At 39.5% G+C, this 23,885-nt stretch overlaps 2 protein-coding genes across 6 annotated transcripts in view; one reads left to right on the plus strand and one right to left on the minus strand.

Moving 5' to 3' along the window:
* DNAH12 (dynein axonemal heavy chain 12) overlaps positions 1-15,067 on the minus strand; it is a 64,069-nt gene extending 49,002 nt beyond the window's left edge. For 2 of the 5 annotated variants that reach the window (XM_035337474.1, XM_035337471.1), the window contains exons 1-16: positions 15,013-15,067; positions 14,731-14,799; positions 13,553-13,716; positions 12,003-12,093; positions 11,686-11,712; positions 10,529-10,718; positions 9,316-9,391; positions 8,348-8,506; positions 7,527-7,722; positions 6,717-6,905; positions 5,463-5,613; positions 5,271-5,362; positions 4,827-5,005; positions 3,818-3,953; positions 2,344-2,469; positions 231-365 (exon numbers count right to left, since the gene is read on the minus strand). In XM_035337474.1, the coding sequence (XP_035193365.1) occupies positions 231-365; positions 2,344-2,469; positions 3,818-3,953; positions 4,827-5,005; positions 5,271-5,362; positions 5,463-5,613; positions 6,717-6,905; positions 7,527-7,722; positions 8,348-8,506; positions 9,316-9,391; positions 10,529-10,718; positions 11,686-11,712; positions 12,003-12,093; positions 13,553-13,716 (1,911 nt within the window). In that variant the 5' untranslated portion in view covers positions 14,731-14,799; positions 15,013-15,067. Of the gene's footprint in view, positions 1-230; positions 366-2,343; positions 2,470-3,817; positions 3,954-4,826; positions 5,006-5,270; positions 5,363-5,462; positions 5,614-6,716; positions 6,906-7,526; positions 7,723-8,347; positions 8,507-9,315; positions 9,392-10,528; positions 10,719-11,685; positions 11,713-12,002; positions 12,094-13,552; positions 13,717-14,730; positions 14,914-15,012 lie in introns of those variants that run through there. The other 3 variants (XM_035337473.1, XM_035337472.1, XM_035337475.1) reach the window with 3 other exon arrangements.
* A 702-nt stretch (positions 15,068-15,769) lies between these two features.
* Positions 15,770-19,341, plus strand: PDE12 (phosphodiesterase 12). The gene is made up of 3 exons (XM_035337924.1): positions 15,770-17,091; positions 17,694-17,772; positions 18,465-19,341. Exons 1-3 carry the CDS (start codon positions 15,826-15,828, stop codon positions 18,905-18,907), a joined length of 1,788 nt encoding a protein of 595 aa, XP_035193815.1. The 5' UTR covers positions 15,770-15,825; the 3' UTR covers positions 18,908-19,341.
* The last annotated feature ends 4,544 nt before the right edge of the window (positions 19,342-23,885 follow it).

Consider the following 23,885-nt stretch of genomic DNA (forward strand, 5'->3'; position numbering starts at 1 on the left):
TATAGTAAACTTTCATTTCTGCCAGATGTTATTACCAATAAAGCCCAAGAAAACAGAGGGGTGGGGGTAGAGATTTTAATGAGTTTTGACATTATGGCAAGAGGGTAATACTCTTTGTACTTCACATTTGCTAACAGAATTGATTACTTAAATCTAAATTCCTTCCATGATTCCTACGTTTTAAACATACAGAACATTTCTATCCATTTTATACTAAATGTTAGTCATACCTGTTGCATGCAGTCCAGTTCTGAGTATTCTTCAAATTCTGTTACAGAATGTGCCAGCTTTTCTAATTCCACCATCAGTTTCTCAGATTTCTGTATTAATTCTTGTTCTCCTTTACGTTTGGACTCTTCAATCATCTACAAAACAGACAATTGTTTTTATAGTAAAAAGCAATGCAGAAGTGGTTGTAAATCCCCACAATAATTAACATACATTGTGCTGCCTAAATTAAATATTCAGCACAGGCAGAAAATAAATGATACAGGCAAGTTATTATCCTTAAAATAAACACATTTCTTGAGGAGTTGCTTCCTGTATGTCCCATTTAAATGTGTGCAGCCTCTGTATGTTAATGTGGAACCCGTACCTCAATAATCGTAGCAGTTAGAATTGCATAAAGGACTCCATAAAGAGATAGGGAAGCTCCAATTGCTACAGCACAGGGTAAATGTTGACACAGAAGGACCGGATGTATTACAGCAAAGAATAAAGAGATTCTCGTCTTTAGGATTCAATGATTTATTGCCAAAAAAGGAGACATCTACAGTCGTTGAAGGCCAATGCTATCCTTCACGTATCTACTGCTATAAAAGGCAGAAATTATAGAACACAAGAAAACTCTAAAGCACAGGATCTGCACAAAAGTGGGTTACTTTTAAGGTATCAAAAAATAAACCAATCTCTGCAAAAGAGTTCTCCAAAGACAAGAATATTACTGCCATATAAAAATTGTGAAGGACAAACAGAACTTCTCCAGAGGAACCAGTTATTTTCAACTGCATTACAGTATGATTGGCAGCAGTTTTAAACTGAAAGAGGGTAGATTTAGATTGGATATAAGGAAGAAATTTTCCACAATGAGGGTGGTGAGACACTGCAACAGGTTGCACAGAAAAGTTGTGGATACCCAATGATTGGAAATGTTCACAGCTGGTTTGGACAGGATTTTCGGCAACCTGATCTAGTGAAAGATCCCATTCAGCAGGGAGGTTGGGCTAGATGAATTTTAAGGGTCCCTTCTATGATACTGGGATTATATGAGGATTGGACTTATATCTAACAGTATAAAATGCAAACTTGCAGACTTGTGAAGACCTGATGTAAAAATATTCTTTTCCTTAAGCTCTAGCACAATGCAAGTTGCCAGATAGTCAGCTACCAAGAGATTCACTTCTGAAGGACTCCCATTAATATGTCAGATACGCTCTGTACCAACATTTTCATTAAAATAATTTGAACAAGCTTCATGAATTCTCTGTGTACAAGTAGAAAATTAATACCACTCATTTGGGGTTGGTGGTGTTACATTAATGTAAAATATTTTGTTTGCACGTTATGAGACAATCTCACAGTCTTGGTATATTTTAAGTTAGAGACTTATTCAATATCCTTGGACATATTCCATAGCATGGAAATCAAGCATAGTGGAAGAGAAATCTTCAACTGTAATATTTAAAAGCTATTTTTATATAAAAAAATGTTAAATGGCATTTCTAAAAGTCGTTAATAAATCCAATGACAAATTCTACACAATTACTACAAAGAGAAAGAAGAACACCAAAAGACTTGACTTACTATATCATAGCCAGAGAGAAAGAATGGGAAGAAGGCGAGGGAGAGGGAGAGGGAGAGGGAGAGGGAGAGGGAGAGGGAGAGGGAGAGGGAGAGGGAGAGGGAGGGATCTAATGTTCTCTTTGCAACTGTAGATGTCATGTATTTTCTATTAGCGATGGCTACCTAAGTAACACAATTCCTACCATTCATTACTAAGACATGTTATTAAGGGCTGGCATTTATATTTTCAGTAACAGTCAATTGCATTGTAGTAATTTTTTACATTCCTATGAATTACCTAGTATTGAGCACGAACAAATTAAGATATTAGGACTTGTTGAAGGTTTTAAGTTGCAATGACAATTTTCTGCATTTTTAAATTACTCCAGAAAGCCCTCTTTTGATATAAAAACCTGGAAATGCATTATTTAAGCTCTTCCAAATGAGTAAGGTTCATGTTATATGTATAGATACATTTAGCTGCTGAAAAAATAAATAGCCCAATAGAAGTGAAAAATCTAGCAGGTCAAAATATACCATAAACAAAGAAAATACCCTTACATTATCATGTTCATCAAAAATAGGGTCAATCTTCTTTGGCCATAGAAAAACTGCTGCATTCAGTGCAATGTCTTCAGGAGCAAATAAGAAAACATCTAAGAAGTAATTCATTTGCCAACAGCACTCCTATAATAGAGATATCACAAAACTTTATGTATCATAGGTCTGTTTAAGACACAGGGTAGGAAAAAATTATCTACAATGATGCAATAGGAATCTACATTTCATGGGCTTTTCAGAAGAAAAAGAAGAGCTACTTCAGGCAATTGAATTTTAATATTCAAAATACATTAAAAAGTTACACAGATCCCTGCCCCCTTCACAAACTTCTTTCTCTAAATACAACTTCAGTGGCCTGTTAATCTAAGTGTGGAATCTTCAGATATCAAGTCCAGAGAAGGGCTACGAAGCTGGTGAAGTGTCTGGAGAACAAGTCTTACGAGGAGTGGCTGAGGGAGCTGGGACTGTTTAGCCTGGAGAAGAGGAGGCTCAGGGGTGACCTTATTGCACTCTACAGGTACCTGAAGGGAGGCTGTAGCGAGGTGGCAGTTGGTCTATTCTCCCACATGCCTGGTGACAGGACAAGGGGGAATGGGCTAAAGTTGAGCCAGGGGAGGTTTAGGTTGGATATGAGGAAGAACTTCTTTACTGAATGGGTTGTTAGTCACTGGAATAGGCTACCCAGGGAAGTGGTTGAGTCACCATCCCTGGAGGTCTTTAAAAGATGTTTAGATGTAGAGCTTAGGGATATGATTTAGTGGAAGATTTGTTAGCGTTAGGTCAGAGGTTGGACTCGGTGATCTTGGAGGTCTCTTCCAACCTAGACTATTCTGTGATTCTGTGATTTTATAACATTATGCAACATAAATGTGTTATGCTTAAAGTCGTATTACCAAACAAGAAAATCTGATGCACATCATCGTAATGTATAACAAAGCACAGAGGTTCTTATCCAGTAATGTTTTTGGCTGACACACACCTTACACAATTTTCCAGGTTTGTTCTCCAAGCACAGACGTGGTACTAGTGCTAATGTATCATCATCTATATTCTGCTCAAACAGTGAATTGCTTCTTGTGTGTTCTAAGCCATGATTTTTTATACATAAAATTATCTTTATACTTGCACGTTGCTTTTACACAAATAGCTTTTTTAAGCAGCCCTGAAATAAGTTTATAGGCACAAACAATAACCTGAATGCCTTTCAGTCTGCTTTATTTTATCAAAAGTTGCATTTCCTCACTGATGTGCAGAACACTTGGGGGGAATCAGAAGCCTAGCTTGTTTCTCAAAGAAAAGCACATGACAAAGAATGAGCAGAACTTTCCACTTTAGTATGAAGCAACACTGATGGTACAATTTATTAATACATGCAATAAGACTAGCCTAAATTCTCTGCACTCCAGAATGAATTCTGTATTTGTATACACCAGCACATTTTGTAAAAAATAAGAATGAAAGAATAGTCATTTACCTTGATCCTTAGCAAGAGGTCCTGAACACCTTTGGTTTTGACCTCCTTTATGTAAGCTATTGATTCCATCATTTCCTCTGTGGTCTCAGGAACTTTTAATGCACGTTCTTTAATTGTTTCAAATTCTCTACATATCCTATAAATTAATTTTTACATAAAATATAATTTTCTTAAGATTTTTGTTTGGCTTCTTAAAGATTTTTAAAGATTTTAAGATTTTTTAAAAACTTTTTAAGATTTTAGTTCAGCTTGAATGGAATTAAAGTTCAAATTACTGTCTTTTAAGTATTACCCCTGTACAGCTCCATTACTTTATGAAGTTAAATATACGAAATTAAATAGAGAATATGAACAAGTAAGCGTAGCAAAATACTATTTATTAACTTACTATAATAGGTTTGTTTGAATTTGGGGGTATTCTTTTGCAACAAATGCTTCAACTATTTTTAATAAGTACACAAAGTACTTAAGTAACTTAAGCACAGTATCATTAGCACACACTCAAACATATCCCTAATACATATTCTTTCGTACAGCTAATACAGAATTGCTGTAAAACAGGACTATAATTTGTCCATTTTAACTGAACAATTTAATATGACTTCACTAATGATCTAATCTATACCTGCAAGTTAACCATTAGAATCCATTAGTATTAGTATCTGTCATTATCTATGAAAGCCTAGAGGTATCATCTACCATGTAATACGAGAATCCAGGCCATCTTTGACAGTGCTGTACTACTGTATTTCACACTTAAAAAGCCATAATATTAACGAAGCCCTTTGATCTTTTAACTCTCCCATTATCCAAGCTTAATACTAATTTCCTCCACTAGTTTTTAAGTCTAGAGCAGAGGAAAAAATGCATCAGCTGGAGCACCTTCCATGAATTTTTTAGTTAGTCAAGAGCCTTCATTAAAAAGAGTATGGTATATTTGCATTTCTTCTAAATATTTCCACTATGGATTTAGCACACATAACATTCATGAACAAAAAATTCCACTTACTTTTCATTTTCTTCTCTGTAATTTGCAACTATTCTGTCCATCAACATTTTTGCAAAGGTGTTTGCACTACTAGCCAAACCTTGCTTTAAATCCTCACAGTTCAAACAGATCATTGGAAAATAAGCCACCTCTTGTAAACTCAAGATTTCCTTCTCGAGGGTGAAGAATTCATCTATGAACTTCAAAAGAACATTAGATTTTACATTGCAGGGATGTTATTTAAACAGTTGGCTGAATGAAAAAGTATTACACATTCAAGAAAATACTCATTTTTTCTACTTACCACGTACACTTTTACAGAAAGAAAAAGTTTATGTTGTGCATTTGGAGGCAGTCAACATAACTTTTAGCTACAGGCTGAATACCTGTTATTCTCTGATCCCTTTTTATTATTGCTATACATACAGTAAATATGACTTACAAAATGTAGAAATAAAAACTTACAGCAGTGTATTCACCAAAACTGTGTTGTTCTGCTTCAAATCTTTCTACACGTGCCTGTGCAGTTCCATCTACAAGCCAGCCATACTTTTCAACTGCAATTCAAGAAATACACATTTTATAACACCCTGTACAGTAAGTTACTTATTTCAAAGTAACACAGCCATTATTTAAACATAGTCTTTTGTCACTCACCATAGTTTTCAAAATATTCCTTTGGACCTTCCAAGTTGTCTTTGATAGAGCTTTTCAGTGTAGATGTGGCCCATGATATGATGTGAGTAGGAAGCTCAGTGTCCAGACAAGTAGTGTCTCCCGCTAGCCAAGAATGTACTGTTTGGACATTCTAATAGAAGAGCAACTTCCAATTATTGAATTTAAATATAAAAGCAGTACAGGGATACATTTACTTTAAAAGTAAATTGCAATCTCCAGAAGACGTGATATCAGAAAAGTATGAGACCCTAATCACAATTAAGGCCAGGCACTTGACACGGACCTAGAACAACTCCAGATTCAAGTTTAACAAGAAACATGTAAGATGGACAAAAATTAATGATATTATCCAATCTTACATAAATCTGAATTCTGTCCTACATACAAAATAACACAACTAAATCCAAAACACTTTTCTGAAAGTACTGCCATGCATGATTAAAGGCCAATACTCAGTTTGCAGGGATACACCTAAAAGCCACTAGGAAAGGCTTGCCTTCCCTGCGTCCCAGGTTGGTTCCTATAATATAAATCCTTAATAATATAAATCCTTAGATATTGTATATACTAGTTGTTTGGTGCCTTTTTTTTTTTTTTTTAAGCAAGGAATATCAACTCTGATTTTCTTTGTTTTTCTTTGTGGATCTTAATTATTAATGCAAGTTTATGGTAAATCATCACACGTAAATAAGGTGTTAGAGATATTTCTACACAAAATATTAGTTCACAGTGTACACTGAAAAACTACTTGATTTTCAGTGTTAAAAAGACTTGCCTTAAAAAATGCATAAATAAATTGTTAAGTGTGTCTATTTGTATTTAAAGAACCTCCAGGTTTTCTAAACATACAAAAGAGAAAATATATATATAAAAGATTATCTTCTAGCTAGCTTTCTATCCTGGTTAAGTTTTCAGACTGACTTCTATTCAATGAACAGGCCGACTATTCATTTGTGGACATACACAGTTTTGCAGTTTAAAACAGCAGACTAAAACAACCAGTAGCAAATGTGCCAATTTTTCATGAAAAAGGAATAGCAAAATGAGTTTCAGAGCCTAGAGTTCTACTGAGCATCACAATTCATTACATGACCTGCAGAATCCTCAGGGAAAACAATTATCAGGAGATGCATCTGCTTCTCATTACCATCATAGTCGGAGTCCTAAATTACTACTATCTACACATGCTGAGCTGCTTAGCACTTACATATTTAAATAAAGATAAAAGCATACCTGGAGAGTCTGTCCTATACAATTCACTATAGACAGAATTGCTTCTTCCAGGTCTTGGAAGCTTGGATAAAATTCCATTTTTTTTTCATCAAGAATCAGTTCCATCTTAAATAAAGGTAGATGACTTCTGTCTTCAGGATCAAAAAGTTTCACAAATGCTTCAACATTTCTTCTCAAGAATTCTTTCAGCTAGATCATAAAATATATCTCCTATTAGTTGAAAGAACAGGGAGCCCCATCCCACCTTCCCTTCATTCAGTAAATCAGTTTTCCATTCACTGTAGTACTTTTGGCCTGATTCATAGATAGCTGAAGTAGTATGAATCTTTCTAATGACTTCAGTGGGTATTAGTCTCAACCCTTTAAGAGCTCAAGCTGATAAACATGTACACAAACACTTCAGTAAAGTCCACACAACTATTCTTGCTACAAAACTAAGTCTATTATTAATATGTGCCTTAAATATGAGTGAAATAACTGGAATGCATTCTCCTCTAAATGCGGTGGTGGTTTTTTGGTGTTTGTTGTATCTGTTTGGTTTTTGATGCACTGTGTTTTTTTTAATATGACAATTATTTGATTAGAATATTTTCCATTATTGTTCTACAGTGTGAATAAAGGTTTTATCCTAAAAATGTCTGCCTTCTTGAAATGCTGAACTTAGATATTCCCACTGATTATTATATTCATAAATAGAACGACGTAAAAACAGTTGTTTCAACATGATGTTAAAGGACTGATAATTTTCAGTAAACTCAAAACCCCCCTACATTTCACATGAAGTTAATCACAAGGAGGAAGGATATTTACCTGATTAATCATGAGCGTAGCCACACAGTTGTAAAAAGAGTTAACCTGATCTAAGTTTATACTATTCGATGCCTCCTTCTCAGTGAAGAGACTGATAACTCTTTGATACCATGTATTCAGTATCTTCTCTTCTGCTTTTGAACAGCATATAGAGACATCAGTCTTTAAAGATTCACAGTCAATTGGCCCCTTCAATCTAGAAAAGAAAATTACAATTACAGCCCACTGTATACAGAAAAGAGTAAAAAAAAAAAAAAAGGAGTGAAGCAATACTAATGTTATACTGTGTTAGAAGTTAGAAACACATTCTTTCTTAGAAAAGAAAGAATTCTTCATTTTCTTTCCCAGAAAATGAAGAACAGTTACCAGAAAAAAATGAGGTAAAGACAATGAAGTTCCAAGATTAAAAATAGAAATTAAGTAACTGATGAAAAATAGTAAAAATAAGAAATATGACCCACTTCAGCCAGAGTTTAATGGAGATCATGGCATTGACATTAACTAAATAATGAGGAGACCTTAACATAATTACAGACAAAACATCAACCAAAACAGCTGATATTACCAGAAATTTAAGGGCAAGTAAAATATTTATGCTTAGAAGAAAAGTTAAATTAAATGTGCGACAACACAAAGTTGTGACAGCACACTATGATTCTATGTACACAAAGTAACCTGCCCAAAGAATTTTAAATGACAGATTGAACAAATTTGTTACAGAAAAAAGCCCCAAAACACAGTAATTAATAGAAATGCACAAACTCTTTTGTTTACCAGCTTCAAAAATCTATCAGTTAATAATTCACCAAAGCAGACTTTACCTGAAACTTGAAAAATCCACTATAAGAAAGGTAGAAAATGCTGAATAACCAAAATCCAGTAAAGTTTTCATTGTGGGGTGAAGAATATGCAAATTAGAAAGGATCCGATTTTTTGCTTGGATAAAACTGTTATGCCATGGTCTAGAAAAATCTAGGCCTCTGAATAAACAAACAAACAAACAACAACAAGTGAAGAGTTCAAGTAATACTTGAGTAAAATATTCTTACAGATAAACAAGAGTATCAAAAACCTTATTCCTGAAAACAAACATTTACTTAAGTGCCATGCATACATCCGCAGTATAATGCCATGGAAGCCATAATGACACTCTGTCTAACCACCCATGATTTTATACATCAGAGTATTTTCAAATGACCTGCTCCTCCAGAAGCTCTATCAACATAAACTTCAAACTTCAATAAACTGCTAACAAGAAGTATTTATCATCAATGTTTAGGTGGCAGATGTTCTAATGTTCCAGAAATTGTACAATTCAGATAATTATATTCTGTCTACCTCAATACCTCTTCTGCTTTGCAGAATATAATACTCTTTGCATTTGGTCTCAAGGTTTCACCCCATAGCACCAAGGCCAAATGAAACCTTGGCACTGGATGCAGTTTCAGCATGTTAAACTACTGCATGATGTTGTTGTCTGCCAGTAAAGTGTCCTGCATGGACACACTTCATTCCGGAGGCAACTTTAGTACCTAGACACTCAGGGCTGGAAGTCTCATTTGCACTCATTGGTTCTACTCTGTGCAACTGTAGCAAAAGCATTAAAACATTGTCAACTTTGTAATTCTGAACTTCAACTATAAAATCTGCTATGAACAGAAAAAACACCTTATTAAGGGTCTCCAGAATTAATATTATGCCATAACTCTGTTCATGCAGCTCAATTAGAATTTCTCACGTGCAACAGAGTGTTTTGCCTATGGGTAATTTGCTAATTTAGTCCACTTACAAAGGTGATAAAGGCAAAGGTGCCTCCTCTTCATATTCAAGCCCTTTTACATCTGGCTTAATAAGAACACTTCGCACTAGGAAGAAAAGAAAGTAAAAATCAATAAATGTATGAGCATGTTCAATAGGCACTGTACTTCCTCTGTCATTCTCCACATCGGCTTACATACATAGTGGGATGGAAAGGTAAGTGTATATCCAAGTCTCCAAAAAATCATTCTCCCAAAGGTAGCTCAAAATCACAGCTTTAGAAAATACCCATACAGAATCAGGTGTATAACTTCCAGCCAGTCTGTCCCTTATTGACTAAATAAACTAGTATTTAAATAATTAGGTATTAATGGCAATTTTATTTCATATAAATATAGTGGGATACTATAATTTTCCCACTGATGACATTATAAAGTTGGTCCTAGTTTAAATTGTTGATTTTTTTAAATTGCTGTTTTAAAAAAGATCATCCTTTCACTAAAATATTGACGAAAAATGGCTAAATTTTAGTTTTCAGATATTAAAGATGTAAATAAAGATGTTAAGACATGATTTCAAGGGAATCCACTTTCAAAATTCAAGTTTATGAATCTCATTTGAAAGTTTAAAATTTCAGATAAGTTGTGAGTGATTTCTGAAAATAGTTAATTATCTTTGCAAATTTCATTGGGATCTTATTCATGAGAGCAAGCATCAGAAAAAATATGCATGTGCTTGTGGACAAACGGCTTAAAAAAGCTGCTATTCCTGAAGCTGCAAAAAAAAATAAAGGATGACTAGTACATAGGAAGGTTCTACTGTCTTTAGTAGAAAACAGCCATACATTCATGCACCAAATTATATAAAAAGGTTAAAGGCTTAATGAAATACAGACATGAGTGTGAAGTCTACATCTGCCTTTGCTGGAGCCATAGCTTGAGACTGGTTACGATAGGATTATATAACTTTTTACTAGTCCAAACGAAAGAAATGAATGGCTAATTGCAGAAGTCATGCCTCGCTGAAAGAACAATCTAGAAAAAATATTTTCTGTGGGAGAATATGTAACGGCTTATAATATCTATAATATCTATATTATATGTGTATATATAATACACATGTGCTATATACATTATTATCATAAATAACATACCACATTATAAGCTGTTACATATTATACACACATATATACACATAACACGCACATACAGTAATATTAATACTGTGTAGCTTGTGGTACTTACCCACACATCTTTTCATGCTCTTTTCAAAGTCCTTTATTATCTCCCCTAAAAGCTTTTCAACTAACAGCTCTCTGTCTTTACTTTCCATGAGTGACTTTGGCACCAGCGCAAGCACAGACTTCAGACATTGCTGCTGAATGGGAACCACTGGGTTACTTTGCACACACTTCTTCATAAAGAGATAGTTGGTCTGAAAGGACAGTATTATCAGAGGTCTAATAATGGGCTGTGTAAATATTTTTTTACATTAGGTTTCACAATGAAGTCCCTTTTTATTTGTCATTTTTTACACCTATGGCTGGGAAACAATCAAATCTTTTAAGTATTCACTCAGCAGTGCACTAAAAGCTACTCACAAGCTGATAAAATGCATTCGCTGTCTTAGTACCAAATACAAAGTATTGCACCCTTTCTCTCTGTTTCTCTGATGAAGTTTCTGACTGACAATAAGAGTCCCAAGTTCATACAACCGTTCTTTGGACAAACATTCATCTAGCAAAGAGTATGCACAAATAGGTGTGTTTTTTTGGTTTTGTTTTGCCAAACAAATAGGTATCTATGCTTTTGAGTGATGCATTTGTTATAAAACGGTACATATATTGTCTTCAAAATGAGTTTGTCTAACATCAACCAAGAAAAATGTAAGCTCCTTTAGGTTACTTAACACAAGTATTTCAATGTTAATTTAAGTTGAAAGTGGCTTTCAGAGATAAACTATTTTTAAAACTATACACAATTCAATTCAAAAAATTATACCAGAATTCACACATCTTTATTCCTTGTTGAAATCAAATGAACAATGTCAAAGACTACTTTTTGTAAAGGCTAAAGTATGATCTACGACCTCAACTGAAAAAAAACTCTGAAGCCTCATAGGATATTTTCTATGTAATGATCTTTAAGGAAATTTTAGATCAAAACTTTACTGCTGGACATACACATGCTTTCAGTAGCAGAAAATGCTTTCCTTCTTCTGGATCATAAGAAAGGATTCCCATTTTTGCCTCCGATTGCAGTTTTCACCCTACAAGACTATTGCAAAGTTGTTGTTTTTTTCTGTTTAACAGATACAAATACCACATAACATACTCAACTCTTCTGAACAGAGATAATTTACTATTCCATTTTTAAAAAGCAGAAGAAAGAATATAACTCACTCGTCGTTGTTTTTGCTCACTGTTCATCTGTATAAAAAAGAACAAAAAATCCTAATGTATTAAGAACATATACTCAAAAAAAGTCAGAAATGTAAAAGTTGATTTTTAAATTTAACAGGTATGATTCCTAAGTGAAGACTTAACTGTATATATACAGGTATCAACTTCAATAGGACTACTTGTGCATATAAATCCATTTATGAATTACTAAGAACTGAGATAAGAAGTATCTTCAAGTAAATACTGACAAGTAAGAGCATAAATGCCCAATATCAAAGCATAAAACTGGCAATAATACTGAAGAAATTCACACTCACAGTGGCAGGTAGTTCTGGGATAGGGGGTGCAGGAGCTCTGTGATATTTTTCTTCCATGGATTCAGAATAGACTTTTAAAGCTCGATCAATTCTAAAGTAAAATGTACAGTCAGAAGTTCAGAACAGATACAAATACTATATTAAAAATAATGCAGTTATTTTAATTGACGTAACCTGTTTTTTCATGTTTGCCAACTGTCTGATCACTAAAAAGTGAGGCTCTTTTTGCATATTCTGTCTTCTCTTACAGAAAGAGACACATTTATCTTAATCACAATCAATATACACATATATATACACATATGTATATATTTCTATTATATACATCTTGATCAGTCTCACCAATTGCCCAGTGCTCCTGCTGGGATTGTACTTTTCCTCAACAAACAACAACAGATCTTGTCCAACTGTATTATGAAACAAGAAACAATGTACAGAATAGAACTCCTAGTTCTTTTTTACTTCCTCTGGTTATAAATTGCTAAATAACTATCAGAAAACTTTAAAGGTTAATGTTGGCATGACCTTATGAATTAAAATATTTTAGTCCATTCTTCTGGGATATAGCCTGTGCATATCTTACAAAGAGTATTCCAGCTTCACCTCAATATAACTCAGCTAAAAAACTCCCAAATGGAAGTAAGACTGACAGTTCCAAGCATACACATGTATTAATACTTCATGAAAAAGCCAGAAAGATCCGTGAGTCTGGATGCAAATTCCTACTGATCTATCATGCTTACGAGAAACCCCTGCTGGAAACAGAGCAACAGTACAGTTAACATACTGAGCAGATCCATATATAAAAATATACTTCTTATTCAGCTTCAGCAAGGTGGATCCTTCCTGCAGGCTCTTTAATTTATCAGACCAAGGAAATTAAGATTGCAATTCCTCTACCCATGCAAAGGAACTGAACTGGGCACAATGAATTCAGGAGTACATACAGTATAGAAATACTCTCCAGGAACACATTTGGCTCTTTAATCAAACTACTAAAAGATTTCAAATAATATTTCCATATTTCTATTTAAAATATTATTTGGTTTCACATTGTACATGTATACTTTAAAAGGTACACTTTTAAATCTTGAGTATACACTAGTGAGAAAATTATATGAAATAATCAGCCCTCTAAAAAAAATTTACCTATCATCCTGGCAGCTGTGCTCCTCCACAAGTAACACAAATCGCTAACTTCAGGAGCTAATCCACTAAGATTAGTGACAGAGAAGCCTTTTAGAAGGAGACCCACATTTGGATCACTCATACAAAAGAAAACAAGTGATCCAGATTCTGATTCTCTTTGAATTGTTTTTCGCAGCCTTTCATAAGCAATATTCAAAACTGGAAGGTTATCTTTTTCCTCACAACTAGCCCCAACAAACATATCTCAAGCAGATTTTAGGTGCTGTAAAATAAAAACAATCAGAGATTCCAACAAGCAAATGCTCTTCTACTAACAAATGCTGTTATTATTTCCCTGATGTCTAGAGTGTGATGTTTCATTCATTTGAACTTCAACACTTCTTGAATTACATGAAACTCACAGTAACTGATTAAGCATCTCTTGCTGTTCTTTGCTTCTTCGGTAAGTCAGTAGCTTATTCTCTATTGGTGACATATCTGATGTGACTGTTGAAGGTAAAACCGTGGGAAGAAACAAAGTTCTCAAAGTCTTTTTATTGGAAGGTGCTCCACCTGAGTGTAGCATCTAAAACCATAACAAAAAGGCAATATGAGAATACAATTATTCATGTCCTGAAAGCAACTTAACAGATGCATATATTAAATTGAATTTACATAAGACATAAAATGTGGTAGCCGCAAGGATATCTACAATTTAGATATGAAAATGTGTGTTTCAGAAAACAGAAAAATACTGCACATGCTAAAATTGCAAAGTTCAACAGAAGGTACATACAAAGTCTGCAATCATATAAAATGATGGTACATTTCATTAACTCAAGATTTGTACATTGCATAAGAGTTAAGTTCCGTTACAAAATTCTTCAGGTGCTAACCCACCACCAGTACGAAGCACAGAAGGTATCAGCAAAGTAGTCTATCAACCCCCAGCCCTGGGCAGACTGCACCAGAACAGCTCAGTCTCACAGTTCCTATTCTGATAGGGCCTCAAACAATCTAACTGAATATGGGGCCCAAATGGATAAGAAGCAACTTGAGTGTGAGTTTGCAAAGACTAAAGTGAGATTACTGAAACAAGAGACAAGTGAGGAGTTAGTGTGGTTGAAGGAATGTGGCAAAATCCTGGCTTGTGTGTGCAAAGTTACCATTCAAGTTACGGTTTCGCAGGGCGCTGTCATTTGGTGAGCTGGATACGGGATTCAAACTAGGTGGTTTGTCTGAGAGACAGACAGGAGTTTTGGGTTGCGATCACAGTTTTGGGAAGTAGTTGGGCTGCGCAACAAGAGAGTGGAGACAGATAAGGATTTGAAGGAGGAGTCTTGGTCAGGGGAGCGGATGAAGATGTGTAGTAAGGAAAAGGAGGTAAGGAAAGAATAGCAACCACCACAGTTACAGACATTTGGCAAACAAAATTTGTTAATCTCCTCGTATAAGGACTGAAGAATAGAAAAAAACACCGATGGATTCAGGTGCACTAAGACTATCTTTCTGCAGAGGCTTCAGTGTGGCGTGCAGCCAACATGGCAATCCCCACAGCCTCAGGGCACGGTTCCCCTGGAAACGCGACGCCCAAACTCGCGAGTGCGTTTCCTCAGGTTCCCGCCGGGGAACGGAAAGCCAGAGCTGCCTCCTACGTTAGTGCTACGTCCTAAAAGTGAATTAAAGCGGGGACGGGGAGAAGGACGGGGACGGGCCCGGCAAAAGAAACACAGCTGGGCTGAGGAGAGCCGAGGGGCTCCTCCTGTCAGCTCCCCCGGCCCAGCGGGACAGCCCTGTTGGGACAGAGGGGGAACAGCAGCCCCAACCCAGCCCAGCCCAGCCCCAGCCTCCCCGGAGGACCCCCGGTCCCCGCCGCCCTCACCTCCCCGGGGCGGCCGGGCACAACGGCGGCAGATCGGGACAGCGCCGCGGTTGCCGGGAGCCGAGCGGGCGGCGCTGGCGGGCGGGGCGAGGCGGGGCCCGGGGCCGCCACCGTTGGTCACCGCCCCGCGGGGGCCGCCCGGCCGCCTTCCCTCAGCGGCGCCATCTCGGCTCGGCGCCTCCACAGCCGGTCGCGCCCGGCGGGGGCCGCGCGTGATGGCGGGGGCTGAGGCTGTGGGGGCAGCAGCTCGAGGCTGTTTTCGACAGAGCTGAGCGCCTTTATAACGGACGTTGGCAGCCCGGGGCTGTGGGGATAAAAATGGGGAAACGGGAGGGTGCCGGTGGTAAAATATATATATATATTATATATATATATAACTGTTATGGAACTAGTAGGCGCGCTCCTGCCTGTGGGACACCCGCCACTGCAATGGCGAATAGAATTGCCACTTCACGGAGATCCTCGCCTGAGCCCATGTTATTGGCTACAGAGTGTTTCTCACATGGACGATTTCATTTCACCTTCGATAACCGCTTCTGAGCGGCAAACAAGCCCCAAACCCTGCACGGGGGCAGGAGACGCCCTCAGGGAGCCCCCCGGGACGGGCGGGACCGGACCCCGCAGCCCCCTGGGAAGGGGGAGGCGGGCGGCTGAGGGGCCGTGACGTCACCGCCCCGCCCCAGCCGCCCGCCTCAGGGCAGCCCCGCCTGCCTCGCTCGGGCACGAGCCGCGACGGTTGGGTGCCCCGCCCCGCCGCCAGGCCGTGCGTGTGCCGTCACTTCCGGCCGGAAGCGGGCGGGCGACGCCGTCTCCATGTGGCAGCGGCTGCGCGCCGCTCTCGGCCGGCTCCGCGCGGGCGGCCCGGCCCCGGGCCACGTCCCCGTCGCCGCGGGAGTGGAGCGGGCCGGCATGGAGCGGGCCGTGGTGCGCTGCGTGCCGGCAGAGCCCAAGCTGAGCGTGCGGCTCGTGCTGCCCGACGGCAGCGCCAGGCACATGCAGCGCGACCAGGCGGAGCCGCTGGGCCGGGCGCTGGCCCGCCTCGCCGCCACCGCCGCCAAGGGCCGCGCCAAGGCGGCCAAGAAGAGCAGGAAGGCGCGGGCCGAGCCGGCGGAAGAGGAGGCGGCGGCGGCCGGGGCGGAGGCGGTGCCGGCGGTGCGGCTGTTCTCCAGCGACGGGCTGGCGGTGGCCGAGGAGGTGCCGAACGCGGCGGCGTGGCAGGACGGCGCCGTGCTGCAGGTGGGCGAGGCGCGGTACCGCGTGGAGCGCAACCCGCCCACCGTCACTGAGCTGCGGCTGCCCCACTCGCTGCTGGCCGGCTTCCCCGTGTGCCCCAAGGTGAGCGCCGAGTTCGCCGCCCCGAGGCACTGCGTCTTCCGCTGGTACCGCCAGCGGCGGCCCGCAGACGGGGAAGGCGGTGAGGGAGACACGGCCTGGGTGGAGGAGGCGGCGGGCACCGAGCGGGTCTTCACGCCCTGCAACGCGCTCGTGGGGCTGCGGCTCAAGCTGCGCTGCACGCCCAGCGACGGGGAGCAGCGCTACGGGCAGCCCTGCGAGGTGGAGAGCAGCGGGCCCGTGGAGGCCGGCCCCGGCGCCTGCACCTTCGACTCGCGGCACCTGTACACCAGGAAGGTGTGCGGCCACGGCTCCATCCGCACTGTCTCCTACAACATCCTGGCCGACACCTACGCTCAGACGGAGTTTTCCCGCACCGTGCTGTACCCGTACTGTGCCCCATACGCCCTGGAGATCGACTACCGGCAGAACCTGCTGAAGAAGGAGCTGGCAGGCTACAGCGCTGACCTCATCTGCTTGCAAGAAGTGGACAAGTCTGTCTTCGTGGACAGCCTGGCTCCAGCTCTGGACGCGTTTGGACTAGAAGGGCTCTTCAAGATCAAGGAGAAACAGCACGAGGGCCTGGCCACTTTCTACCGCAGGGACAAGTTCAGCCTTCTCAGCCAGCATGACATAGCATTCAGTGAAGCCCTGCTCTCAGACCCGCTGCACAAGGAGCTGTGCGATAAGCTGGCCGAGTACCCTGCGGTGCGGGAGAAGGTGCTGCAGAGATCATCGGTGCTGCAGGTATCAGATCTTACGTGTCTGTTCCTTGTTTCCCTTTCCCCCTGTACCCCAGCAGCTGAACTGGGTGTGTTTGGGTGCCCAGCTGCAGGAGGAAAGGAGACAAAGTACTAGGAATGTGAAACAATGACAGAACAGGGGGATGCTCTCCACCAGCTAGGGTAACAATAACGAGTAGGGCAAATGAGCGATTTAATGTGAAGGAAACGTTGACATTTGGACTTGATACATGGAACAACATCAAATCTGGAAAAAATGCAAGCTTACTTTGCTTGAAGATGAAATCAGCTGTTTCAGGATCAGTCTGGGCTTGGTGTTGATTGCTGGTTTGTGGCATTTGCTGCCTGGTTATTCACCAGAACATTTGTCAAATACCTGGTGTCAGTGGAATTCTGTAGTGGTCATACTGGCAATATAAGTGGCTGATATCTATACTTTACACAGAGGATAAATAGACTCTATTTAAGAACTGTACCATTCATTGGTTTATAAGTCTCAGATTCTGTTGTTCTGAATGGCATCAAGGCATAAGCTAAGTAACGCACATTTTAAAAAACGTGTAGTACCTTTATTTAAAATTTATCAAAGACTTCTTTTTCTTAAAGGTTTCCGTTCTTCAGTCTGCAACCGATCCTTCCCAGAAGATTTGTGTAGCTAACACCCATCTGTACTGGCATCCAAAAGGTAACTTTCCTGCATTCCTGTATATGGGATGACTGGATTCTCCTTCCTGGGGAGAACTGGTTTATCCCTATTTTTTTGTGGCTATTACCTTTTCTTGTGGAACTGAGGATTTCCTGCTCAATTCCTTGTATAGATAAAACCAAGCCAGGCTACTAGATTTATCATCTTCCATATAGTGAGATTGTTCTGGTTTGCCAGGGTGTCAGTAAAATATAGCTGAAAGTCAGTCATGTTATGCACAATTTGTCTGAAGTACAGACTATAAAATGTAGCCCTGTGTGTGCTCATGGCTCCCCAGTCCTTTTGTACCTGAAGGGGAACCAGGTTTGGCTAGAGAAGCTTTCAGAAGAGACTGTCCTCTTTTAAAATTTTATCTTAGTTCTGATCCTTTTAGGAACAATATTAGGATGGTTTCCAAATGTTGTAAAGCTCCTGTGATATGGATGTCTAAGGTTTGTAGTATTCAGGTTTGTGAATTGGAAGTTAAGCATTGTCTGCTTCTGCAAAATTCTGTAGTTGCAAATAAAGGCATCTCTATGTACAAAAACTGTTCTAAAATAAAGTGCACAGGGAACTTAAAGCAAGAGTACCATTTTAGAGCCATACATGACACATACCTAAATTAGCACCTCCTGAAAACTCTTCCAGTGCTACTATGAAGTACTTTAAGCAATACCTTTTTATATTCTCAGGTGGGAACATTCGTCTCATCCAAATCGCTGTAGCCCTGTCTCACCTCAAGCACGTAGCATGTGACTTGCATCCCAGTACACCAGTCATATTCTGTGGAGACTTTAACAGCACGCCGTCGTCTGGAACTTACAGTTTTATCAGCAGTGGTGGCATTGCCGAAGATCATGAAGACTGGGTCTCTAATGGGGAAGAAGAAAGGTGCAATATGCCTCTAACCCACCCCTTCAAACTGCAAAGCGCTTGTGGAGAACCTGCTTACACAAACTATGTTGGTGGGTTTCATGGATGTCTGGACTACATTTTCATTGACAAAACTGCTCTAGAGGTTGAACAGGTCATTCCATTGCCAAGTCATGAAGAAGTAACAACTCATCAGGCTTTGCCGAGTGTTTCACATCCTTCTGATCATATAGCACTAATATGTGACTTAAAGTGGAAATAGATCAGTTCCTCTGTGGTGCTTTTTGGGGTTTTCAATCATCTATTTACTGTTGGGAAACTGAGGTTGTACCCTAGCTTGTATGCTACTAAAAGGAAAGAACTACTGAAAAACTTGTGTTTAATGGTTCTACCAAACATTATCTCACTGTTCAGAATATTTGCATGATAACTTTCCATTTTTTATATGCTAATAGGAAAATATTTAAGATGGGGAGTTTTGAAACTTGGATTATCATATGCCTTTTTATAGGTTTTTAAAGATTAAAACTTTGTTAAAAAAGCTATATGAATTTAGTAAGTGTACAAACTGAACCCTGTTTAATTCAGAACCAAATGCAGAACCTGAAAAGAAATGACTTCAGTTAGTACCATATTATGGTGATTATTGTCAAAGACAAAACTTCTAAAATAAATTCAGAAATTGTCTTGTGCCTAGTTTTTTAGCAAGTAGCATGATGGATGTACTGGCTGCTTTCTGAAAAGAAGGTCTTTAATTATCAGTGAATAGACTTCTTCAGTCAGCAACTGTGCTAAATTGAGTATCATAATTGATGTGGAAGCACTTTGCCCACCTAGTATGGGTAATGAGGGTAACTTCAGCACCTGTTAAAACTAGATTCCATATATAGGCTGCATCCACGTTTCTTCTGTTTTCTATCTTCTGTTTTCTATTGTCATTAGTAATATAAGAAATATTTAAGTTTAAGGCAGCTGACTTGGGGCAGGAGGGAACTTTTTAACCATCTGTCTTCAAGCAGGGGGAGGGGCAAAATAATTTGGGTGGTCTGTTATCTATGCCTAAGTTTATAAAAGTGACTTGTTCTATTAAAAATAAAGTTTTTTTTTTTCTGTATTTTTTTTCCTGTCTAGAACTGTCTTCCCTGTTGTGTAGGAGATAATTTGGATGTTGGGAAATGTATTTTACCCATACCATCACTGAAGGTGTTAGAGGAGTATGAATCATTAACTATTATTTCCTTGCGTAATTAGTTTATATGAAACAAAACACCCTTTAAAAACACTTTCACTAGATGCTGACTAATAAAGTTCCCTTTTTGATTGTCACTGTTCTTATTTGACTTCCTAGTTACTGGTATCTTTCACAGCAAAAGAAGTCCTGAAGTGCTACTGAAAAAAAAAAAGTTCTCCAACTATATTCTAAGAGGCAAAAGAAACAAGCAGAACTGTGATGTATCTGCAGACTGAACACTTACAATAGCAAGTATGTTAAAAGATTTAACAGAATCTGTGCTTAGACAGAATAAAAGTACTAAGGAGGAGAATAAAAAAAGGTAATTCAGAACTTTGTGGGTTTGGTAACTGTCCAGGAAGTAGAGCTGAAATTCAATGCTATGCTTAGTTTTGTGCTTACTTTAGTTACTTACAATACTTTCACAACTCTGCCTTCCATGCTAATGTTGAAATTGCTATTCAGTTTAAGTCTCTGGAAAGAGTCAGGAGATAACTTAGTCATGCTTGGATAGACAATAACCTTGAGAAACATCGTTATCTAACCTGATAAGGGTTGGAAAGCATGTGCTTTTGTCATGTAGGTGTGCTGCAGAAGTGGATGCTTCCTTGTAGAAAGACTGAAGCTTTGCTATTTTTGAGAAAAAAAAAACAGCTGGATAGGTGCAGCTGGCTCTGACACTGAGCTGGTATAAGAGTGAGAATAGTAAGATAACTCTGCCTTGACATACATGCTATCACTTGAGCGTACCACTTGTCCAGAGCCTTTTGTGTTACTAGTTGATGCTATCCCTGATTTTGTAGCTCATAAAGCCTCATAGCAGGAGGCTTTATGAAATACTGCCACAGAGGGCATGAGAAATGCTTTCTTCAGAGAAGCTAGCAAGGGATCTAAAAAGCTAAAAGGAGTGTGTTAAGGAATTGCAGGCAAAGATGATCTCTGAACCCTTTCCTAGTATATAGAAAAAAATCAAGGATTATTTTAAAATAAACAGGAGCCAAAACTTGTGCCCCTATGGTCACAAAGGGTGCTTGTAACTGGCTCCAGTTGCAGGGAAAGCTAACTTTCTCCATAAAGGTAAACAGGAACGGACAAAAGGACTGTTCCCATAATACGTGTTGTTTTTTTTTAAATGTTCATTTTTCAAGCAACATAAGCAGTCATTTTCTCTTTTTCCTCTCATCCCAACCTCTTTTACTTGACCCTACTCCACCACCTCTGAGTTCTGGTTATTTGTTCCTGCTTATGCATACCAGCCTAAAATACAGAAACAATCCAGCTAAAATCCAGGTCTTTTCTGAATTGTATTAACATTTCACTGGGTCATTGTCCTGAGCTGGTTCACCATAAGCATCTTGTGCCCTAAAAACAAGATACAGGCTTGGAAGTGGGAATAAGTCATCAAGGCAGTGCCTGCTTCAGCATCATTTCAACGTCACTGAAAGTGCTCTCATTTACAGTAATGAGCTTTGGTAAGCTTATATGTAAAACCTTCAGATGACAATTTTTGCTAATTAGCATTTTAACCAAGCCAAACGGTAGCCAAGGGCCTTTGGATGATTGAAGTGGAGGCAGAATGCAAAATGTGGCAACAAATGACATGAGATTATTGCAATACAGAATGAAGGACAGTACCCAACCCGTAAAATCAGAACCTAAACACTTTGGATTGGTCCTTGGTCAGTTACTGGTCTCTCCTAATTAATTTAAAAGAGAAATGAAATTCAGCCTTGCATACGATTTGGTGGTGGTATCTGTCCTCTTGTACACTACAGAGCTGATAGTAAAAAACATCCATGGTTTATAACTGAACTACAAGATACAGAAATAAGAAGAAAATTTTGAGCATAGAATGGAGACTGTAAACCTCATACCTGGGCAAAGAATATTCACTGATTTAGTAAATGAGGGAAAGCTTACACCTGAAGACCTAATGTTTGCAAGCATATGGCATGTTAAAGAGAAACCTCTCAGCCACTTAGAACGTTAAGATCCCTTGTTGCACTTTTAAGCTTGAAGGTGATGTTGTATTGCTTACATAGGTTCCCCTTAGAAATTGAGAACAAGCATGCTTTTCCTCCTTTTTAATACCTATCCATTACAACTGGGTTACTCTAAAACGTTAAAAAAAAAAATCTCCATAGTACCACAAGATGGAGCTGCACAGAGAACAGACTTGCCTGGTATTGTGTCTCCCTTCCAAGAAGCAGCAGGTGCCTCTTAATCCCCGTATCGGTAATTCGGGTTGCTTCTTTTGCCTCCTTACAGACTAGGGAGAGGAAGAGCACAGAACAGCTGGCATCTGGAGGAAGCAACTGATAAGGGATAGCATGGCCCAGTACAGGCCCAGTAAAGTAAGTAGACGGTCCTTGCACATGGCATTTAATCCCTTCATATCTTTGGGAAGAAATACAGCCCTGCAAATTAGCGCTGGCTGTTCTCCAGCCCAAGTATCCCTGGTTTAATTAGTAAAATGCAGCAGCCCGGGCTGACTGCCAATAGCAGCAATGTGTCAGGCATTAGGCAGGCATTTCTGGAGTGAGAACACAGCACCGGGGTTTAGGTAAGGAAAAACAAAAGAATTCAGATTTTCTTCCTGGGAGGCAAGGGACGAGTGGGGTGGTGGAAGGAGCAAGCCTTAGGTACACCACTAACCCGCACCTTCCATGCTCCCAGCCTGTTTTTACATCTTGTGAAGTTATGCATCATACTTCCTACCCTACACAACTACACAAGGTGATTTTAGCTCTCTTTTTAGTTTCCTCTATTCAACTACCCCTATCTTGCCTAGCAATTCTTCCCTAAAGCAGCATTAATAGGAGCCCCATTAAGCTTGTTGCCATTTTATTTCATAATCCTAAACTCAACTGTGATTCCAGCAATTGGAATTCTCCATCTCCTCCACATAAATAAAATAAAAATAAAAAACCAGGCCGTATTCTTTTAGCATTTTTCAAGTATGTTCATTACTACACCTTTCTAGCCAGTTAAAGGAAAAAGGAACATCTCATTTTCCCTTCTAATCCATTTTCCCTTCTCTCATGTAGGATGCACTAAACTCAGGAGAGCACTGCTCCAGCATATGCTCTCACTAGCTGTCATCTCAGAGACAGACAATTCTTTTCGCCCTGGCTCCTGCCTTCCCGTGTAAGCTGAAGTCTTCACTTCACCCCTCATGCAGACCTCACTGCACTTTTAAATGAGGTTGAAGATCCTTACTACTTTGACTGATTTTGTGAATCACTCATTTAATAGCAGAATTACAACCTACTGGTACACTAAGCCAAACATGGTGACCCTGTGCCACATTAACTGCTACTCATATTCTGTAACTCAGAAGTGTAGTTGCTACCAGATTTAATTACTCAAAAGCATTTTAAAGAATTAAAACAATGAAGTAATCTATCTTTACGAAAAATAATGTTTCCTTCAAGATAAGTCTTTTTTCCTATGCACCTGCTTGTGTTTTTAGTCTAATGTCTACCTTGGAAGAGGAGATGGCATTAAATGTGTCACAATAATTATTTCATTTTACCCCCCTGGGACCAGCAATACATCCCACATTACAGACCAACCAGCTCTTTTGAGCAAGGTGTTCCTTTCAAGGTTTATTTCAAGCAACTGCCTTACAAGAAATATGCATATTAACAGCTGCTGATCCAAAGAGCAGACCTATCCACTCAGGTTAATATGTAATCAGCAACCCATTAAAGGTGCAAGCAAAGCCTTACTCACCTTAACTATCTCCTGGGTTTCTGTTACATACTGAGGAGAGTCAATGACTCGCTCCAAGAGCTCTGGAATTTCCTCCAGTTATGTGTGTTTGCGGTATCACTACTTCCTAGAAACTTCAGCCTCAGCTACAGCAGAACCTGCCTTGGGAGTTGCTCTTAATCTAAGCTTGCTTGAGCTTATCAGACCTTGTCACCGAGATTTCTTGTAGCAAGATAGCAAGACCTGGGCTAAAAATAAGAGAAAAGCGTGAGCTAAATCTGCAGTGAAATCATGC

Source organism: Oxyura jamaicensis, chromosome 12 (assembly GCF_011077185.1).
Source record: "Oxyura jamaicensis isolate SHBP4307 breed ruddy duck chromosome 12, BPBGC_Ojam_1.0, whole genome shotgun sequence".
NCBI classification, from domain to species: domain Eukaryota; kingdom Metazoa; phylum Chordata; class Aves; order Anseriformes; family Anatidae; genus Oxyura; species Oxyura jamaicensis.

Coding starts and splice junctions, on each gene's coding strand:
- PDE12 (XM_035337924.1), top strand. CDS start 15,826: ATGTGGCAGCGGCTGCGCGCCGCTCTCGGCCGGCTCCGCGCGGGCGGC. Junction 17,092..17,693: donor AGAGATCATCGGTGCTGCAG/GTATCAGATCTT, acceptor TTTTTCTTAAAG/GTTTCCGTTCTTCAGTCTGC. Junction 17,773..18,464: donor TCTGTACTGGCATCCAAAAG/GTAACTTTCCTG, acceptor TTATATTCTCAG/GTGGGAACATTCGTCTCATC.